General features: G+C 52.5%; 1 protein-coding gene across 1 annotated transcript; it reads right to left on the bottom strand.

Annotated features, from left to right (window-relative positions):
* Nucleotides 1–2,009: 2,009 nt before the first annotated feature.
* CXCR3 (C-X-C motif chemokine receptor 3) lies at nt 2,010–3,109 on the bottom strand (the record flags this gene model as incomplete). Its single annotated transcript, NM_001011673.1, is given in 1 exon segment — nt 2,010–3,109. A coding segment is annotated over 1 exon segment (1,100 nt), but the record flags the coding sequence as incomplete, so codon positions are not given.
* Nucleotides 3,110–7,122: the final 4,013 nt, after the last annotated feature.

The raw sequence follows: 7,122 nt of genomic DNA, 5'->3' as shown, positions 1-7,122 counted from the left end.
CCTTTTAAGGACCCTTGTGATAATATTGGGCTCACCCAGATAATCCAGGAAAATCTCGATTTCCTTTTGCCAAATAAGGTAACATACTAACACATTCACAAGTTCTAGGGATTAGAGTGTGGACATTTGGGAACTTCTTATTCGGCCTACCCCAAACATCTTTCCTAGTCTAGCATCACTGATGCTTTTTATAGGCAGGATGTGTTATTCTGTCATCTTTCCATCTTTCCTTCGTTTTACAGATGCTGAGGGTGTTCTTTCAGTGGCCACAAACTGAAGTCTTAAGCCCAAGTCTAGATGGGATTGGGTATATGCACAGGGTAGTGCGAGTTTCCCTAGCTAAATCCTTGGGTCCTTCTCCAGTCCCACCTCCAGCTATATCGGCAGTCTCAGCAAAGGCCCAGCTGGCCTGTGAAACTAGATCATGGCACACTGGTGACTTCATCAGGGAGAACTAACAGTACAGTGGTTCTACCCCTGCCAAAGAAGGGTCCAACCCTTTGCTTAACTCAGTAGCCCTGTCATCTGCCTTCCTGGGGAGCCCTGATAGTTTCCTTCACTCCCACCCCAGCTATAGCTACAGGAAGGTGCTCCATGCAGCCCACACATGTGTTGTTAAGTCATTGCCCTTTTTTTTCCCCCCAATCCCCCTGCTGTTTTTCTTAGTAAAAGCCTGTGTCATCTCTAACATGAATAGCCACTACAGCCTTGTAACCTGTGATGCCATCACCTGGGTCCCAAACTAACTTTCAGTCTTTTCAATCCTTTCTCTATCTGAACCCTTAATTCTAGCCAGTTTGGACTACTTACCATTCCTCCAATAAGCAGCACTGTTTTTAGCCTTCCCACCTTTGGTATACTACCCTCCCATCTGCCTGGAAATACCATCTTTCCTTCTTTTTGCCCTGGAAATACTACTTGCCCTTTAAGTTCTGCTCATTTCTCTGTCTCCAAGAAGTCTTCCCAAAGGGCTCCAGCTACAGTACTCTGAACATGTGCCACACATTAGCCTCGTGGCATAGACTGCTTGGTAGTCACCTACACATCTTCCTTGTCAGTCTAAGCTTCTGGAGTGCGGGGACTCTTACTTATGTCTGAAAGCCCCTTCCCCAAATTATGCTTGCTACTGCTGCTAAGTCGCTTCAGTCGTGTCCGACTCTGTGCGACCCCATAGACGGCAACCTGCCAGGCTCCCCCATCCCTGGGATTCTCCAGGCAAGAACACTGGAGTGGGTTGCCATTTCCTTCTCCAGTGCATGAAAGTGAAAAGTGAAAGTGAAGTCGCTCAGTCGTGTCCGACCCTCTGCGACCCCATGGACTGCAGCCTTCCAGGCTCCTCCGTCCACGGGATTTTCCAGGCAAGAGTACTGGAGTGGGGTGCCATTGCCTTCTCCAAAATTATGCCTAGATGGTGTCTAGCCTGCTGGTCAACTAACTGCTTACCCTGCACCCACTCACCCTGTGAGTGAGTGGTATACCCAGGAGGTCAGAGGAGGGGAGACAGGCAGCACTGGTTGGCACAAACCCAGGGCCAGACAAGGAGAAGCAGGAAGAGCATCCCCAGAGGTTGGGCAGGGCTGGCTGTAATGATGCAGTAACACGGTGTGGTCCTGTTTAGCTTGTTTATTGAAAAGTTTGAAGCAGTCTTACATGTAAAAGTCAAAGTGAGCAAATACAGAAGTCTCAGAAACCACTGCCAGTCACTGCAGAGCGTTAGGCTGTTTGCCTCATGCTCCCTGCATATGGGGAAGGCTGAGGCCTAGTTGACAGAGTTGGGAGGGTGGTGGGGTTCTGTGCAGCCAAGGTAAGAAGGGCCTGAAGGCAGCCACCCCTCAAGCAGTGGGATGGGGCTGGGCAGCTAAGGAGCAGTGATGGCAGAACCCTCAGAGCCAGGAGGGCGGCTCCTTGGGAGACTAGGGCCACAGGGGATTCCCAGGAGTGTGTGTTGGGGAAGTGAGTGAGGGAACAGCCTGGAATGTGGCAGGTGGAGAGGGATCCCTATCCCAGCCTCACAGGCCTGAGTAGGAGGCCTCTGTGGTCTCAGACCAGGATGATTCCCGGCGGGAAGCTGATGGCTGCCGCTGGTGGCACCTCTGGTCAGGGCAGCCCAGACGCACGAGTAGCACCCACATCCGCTCTCGGAACTTGACACCCACAAAGGCATAGAGCAGTGGGTTGAGGCAGCAGTGCATGTAGCCCATGCCCGACGTGACCGACTTGGCTATGTCCACACTGCTTTCTCTGCCGCAGTTACGGGCTAAGGCCCCCAGGTCCATGAGGGTGTCCACCAGCACCACCAGGTGGTAGGGGGTCCAGCAGAGGGCAAAGGCCACCACCACCACCACCACCAGCCGCATGGCTCTGAGCCGCCGCTGGCCCCTGGAGACCAGCAGCACAGCCAGGATGCGGGCATAGCAATAGGCCATGACCAGCAGGGGCAGCAGGAAGCCTGCCACCAGCTGCAGGATGCGCAGAGCTGTGTGGCCCTCCTGTGGGAAGTTGTACTGGCAGTGGGTGGCATTGAGGCGGTTGTCATGGTGGGAGGACAGGAAGATGAAGTCTGGGAGCGCAAAGAGCAGACAGAGCCCCCAGACTGCCACACAGGTGAGGGCCACGCGAGTCGGGGGGCCCCGGCGGTAGAGCTGGGTGGCGTGCACAATGCTCAGGTACCGATCGAAGCTGATACAGGCCAGCAGGAGGGCCCCTGCGTAGAAGTTGATGTTGAAGAGTGCACCCGCCACTTTGCAGAGGCCAGAGCCAAAGACCCACTGGATGGCTGCATCCACTGCCCAGAGAGGGAGTGTCAGCACCAGCAGTGCATCGGCCACAGCCAAGTGCAGCAGAAAGGTGTCGGTGCTGCTCAGGGCCGCCCTCTGGCTCAGCAGCACGACTGCCACGATGCCATTACCCAGAAGCCCCAGCACAAAGAGGAGGCTGTAGAGGACGGGCAGGAAGGTGCGGTCGAAGTTGAGGCTGAAGTCCTGTGGGCAGGGTGGGGAAGTACAGCAGAAGTAGGTCTCATTTTCTCCGTAGTCATAGGAAGAGTTTTCCAGGAGGTAGGCAAAATCGGAGGCTTGGAACTCTTGGCGTTCACTCATCTGTGGAGGGAGGGCATAGAGCGTGTGAAGGCCTTGGAAGTTACTCTTTTGAGTAGGAATTTGGGATGAACAGATACACGCTACTGTATATAAAACATATATAACAAGGGCCTACCACACAGCACAGGGAACTAAGTAGCTTGTAGCTTATCTATAATGGAAAAGAATCTGAAAAAGAATACATATTTATGTCTGCATAGCTGAATCACTTTGCTGTATACCTGAAACCTTGTAAATCAACTATACTTCACTTAAACAAGTCACTCCTTGAAGATTTAGTCTGAGGAACCTTTTGTAAAGCAGCTGGGCTTCAGGCTGCCACTGTCCTGCGTTTCCTTCCAAACCCGCCCCCCTGAGCTCCATCTGCCCGGCCTGGGTGCTGGGCTGATAACTTCCCTTCTCAAAGCCTGCTTCTCTCTCTCCCTTCTGGGTCATCCCATTGGCACGGGATTGTGAACCAGAGGGAGAGCTTCCCTTCTGTCCCGAGCCCTCCCTGCTCCTTCTCTCCTCACCCTTTCTTTATGGCTTATGGTCCTCAGTTCCTGGCCACGCCTAGTTCCACCACCTTCCTCCCCAGGCACCTCCCCACAGTCCCCTCTCCCAGTCACTGGCCCTCCTGTTCCCTCCTCAGCCCTTGCCTGGGGACCCCAACTTCCTGTCCCCCATGGGGCCCCTCTACAAATCACTGCTGCCCCCCAACACAAGTTTCTGCCCCTGTCTTTCCCCTCCCCTACACTGAGGCTTGCCACCCACCAAGTTGGGTGGCCCCCCCACCAAGCTCCAGTAGAAATATTTCTTCTTCCCTTCTCCCACCTCCCCGCAAACCACCCCAGAGCTGTGGGTCTCCCAGGTGCCAATTCAGTCCAGCACGGAAGATCTAAGTTCCAAGTCAGAGCTTGGGGGCCGTGAGGGGTGAGCCTCAACCTCATGCATTTTGCAGATGAGGCACCAAAGCCAGAAAGGGGAGGGACTTGCCTGTGGTCATTCGCAAGTCAGTGGCCAAGGTGGTTTCCGAATACCCCGTCCTGTGCTGCTTCTATACAGTCCCTGCATTCTGTACCTGTTCACCCAACCCTCTGGTGGCCCTGACTTCTGGGCCAGTCCTGACGGTCCCCTCATGTCCTAGACTCTCCACTCATAGCTATGGTCTGGCCTGGTTGGGCAGCGGCACTTACCTCAGGGACCATAGCTGGGCTGGTACGCTGGCTGCTGGGCCGCGTGCTGCCTGCCCCTCTGCTTTGGTGCTTGTGGTCGGGAACCTGCACTATACAGAGGAAGTGAGGGTTTCACGCGGTTCTCAGCAGCAGCCTCTTCCATGGGGTTATCTACACCAGACCTCCTTAGACCTAAGGCCATGGGGTCCCTACTCCACCACGCCCCTGGCCCAAGGTAGCCACGCTGGGAGTTGGCCACAAGCCTGGGACCAGAAAGGCTGGGGCAGCGGGGCATGGGCAGGTGCTTTGAGGAGAGAGATCTGAGGGAGAAGCAGGTAGCTGACAGGGGCAGGGCAGCCCTGCTGCCAGGGGTAAGATCCGCTGCTCATCGGTCCTGGGCTGGAGTTCATCTCACATGACTGTAGACCGGCTTGCTAAATGTATTAACTGTATAAAGGAGCTTAACCTTCTTAAAAACTGAAGATATTTGAGAGCAGTCCAACACACAAATTCTAGTCCTTTGCCATTGCCCCTCCCCGCTAATCAACAGGAGCAAGGAACGGGAACTGCTAGTAATGAACTGGCTGTGTGCTGGGTGTTGCTTCAGGCACTTTCTCTGACACTGCCTCATTTCAGCCACACAAACCCCTTGCATAGGCAGTATCCCCATGGCTAACCCAGAAAGGGGAGAGGCCTTTGTCAGACACAGCAAGTAAGGTTAGGTGCTAGGATTGAACTCACAGTTGTCAGACTCTCCTTTTACTCTGCCTTTACTCTGCCTCACACTGCCTTCAGCTGTTTTTTGATGGATAAACAGTGATGTATTCATGCAGGTAAAAACAAATGAACTAAAAGCTAGATATTTTAACATGGAGGCATCTAGAAAAGCCAATGACCAACAGTGGAAGAAGCAAGTGATAGAATTCTGTGTATCGTTTGATACCACTTATGTAAATTTGAAAAACCACACACACAAAACAATACCATCTTGTTTTGGATACAGCTGTTTGTTTTAGAAGGTTAAAGTAGGGAATGAACACACCACAAATCCATGAGAGCAGTTGCTTCTAGGGGAGGAGAAGGGTTGGGGAAGAGTACATGGGGATCTCTTTTTTTAAGGAAAAGCTGTAAAAGCATTTGTGGAGCAAACCAGTCTCTTGATAGCTGCGCACTGCAAAAGTTCCTCCCTCACCTAGCCTGGTGCCCCCTCTGCCCTCTTCTCCCCTCCCTGCTCTCATTAACAGAGGGGAAAGGTGGCCCTTTGCCTCACCAAGCAGTTTCCCTTTCTCCTCGTAGACGAAAAGCAGAGAGAGGGAGAAGAGAGAGATTGAGACAGAGACCACGGCTTTGGGGTCCAGTTTTCAGTCAGAATGTGTCACCTGAGCCTCCAGGCTCAGGCCTGGAATTCAGCTCAAACTTTCTGACAAAACGCACACTTGGGAGGCAGCAAGGCCCTTCCCCACCTCCCGTGGTCAGAAGATGTGACTATTCTCTCTCTAAGCAGCTTGTCACTTGCAGGATCCAGGCCAGAGGGAACTAAAGGCTTGGAGGAGGTCAGGAGCAACACAAGTAGGGGAGCATGGGAGGATTCCAGAAGCCTGGCAGTTAGGAAAGACAGGACTTGGCAGGTGATGGCCTGCGGGTGGGGGCGGGGGAGCTGGGACCATGGTTTGCAGTGCCATCCCATGAAGAGTTTCCATTCCCTGGGCTTCCACACATGATAGAAAGGAGGAAAACAAGGAGCTCTATCTGTTCAACTGAAAGGGAGTTCTTGTATTCTGCATTCATACCCTTCGCCTGCTTTTTGGTATTAGAAAGATCTTTTCTTTATGAATTGATGGTGACAATAGTTAACGGTTTTGGAAATATCTTGTGTTGGGAGAAGTTGACAACCTGATGTGGGTCTTCCAGGCACATGTTGGAGCGTACAGGCCCATGTGACATTTCAAAGTCTCTGAATCTCTGGCCTCCTTCCTGTGTCCTAGTCTCCTCATTTGCCACATGGGGACCACTATCCCCACCTTCATGGGTTGCTGGAAAGGAAAAACAAGAGAAGTTCAGATAAGACCATTGGAAAGGGGCAGAGAGCTTTCTTTTCTGAGTTGGGCTATATCCTGAGAGGCTAGCCTGGGCTATGGGGCAGGCTGTTCCCGCTGCTCCCTGTGTGGCCAAGATGCAGTATGTGTGTGTGGGCTCATTTGCTCAGTCGTGTCCGACTTTTTTGTGACCACGGACTGCAGCCCACCAGGCTCCTCTGTCCATGGAAATCTATAGGCAAGAATACTGGACTGGGTAGCCATTCCCTTCCCCAGGGGATCTTCACAACCCAGGGATTGAACCTGCTTCTCCTGCGTTGGCAGGTGGATTCTTTACCACTTCCACCACCTGAGAAGCCTGTGATGAGGTGGGAAGAATGGAAAAAATGCTGAATTTGTTTGGCTCCAGCTCTGACTCAGCCTTGCTCAAGGTGTGTGACCTTGGACCAATGACATAACAGTTTTGAGCTGGTCTCCGCAGGGTTGTTACAAGATGATCTGAGATGACCAAGGCTGTGAGGCCCCTGCACAGGGTCAGCCATTAATAGAAGCAGAGCTGAGAATGTTGAGTGTGAGGGATACTGGCCACAAACCCAGAGGTACTGGGAGCCCTTTCACATCAGGGACATGGTGGAGGATGGATCCTTCTGAAAGGCTGCCCCTCGCCTTAGCTCGGAGGGTTTGACTAGTCCTGCTCTAATCCTCTGGCTATGCCAATATGTCAGCTTAGGAGAATCATTTTATCTCTCTACCTTGGTTCCCTCATTTGGAAAGTAGGGATTAAAAATAGTAAACATGTGTCAGGGCTGTTCTGTGAACTGTAAACAATACATG

This window comes from Bos taurus, chromosome X, assembly GCF_002263795.3.
Source record: "Bos taurus isolate L1 Dominette 01449 registration number 42190680 breed Hereford chromosome X, ARS-UCD2.0, whole genome shotgun sequence".
NCBI classification, from domain to species: domain Eukaryota; kingdom Metazoa; phylum Chordata; class Mammalia; order Artiodactyla; family Bovidae; genus Bos; species Bos taurus.
The sequence above is the reverse complement of the archived record's forward strand: the minus strand, read 5'-3'. Positions and strand labels throughout refer to the sequence as shown.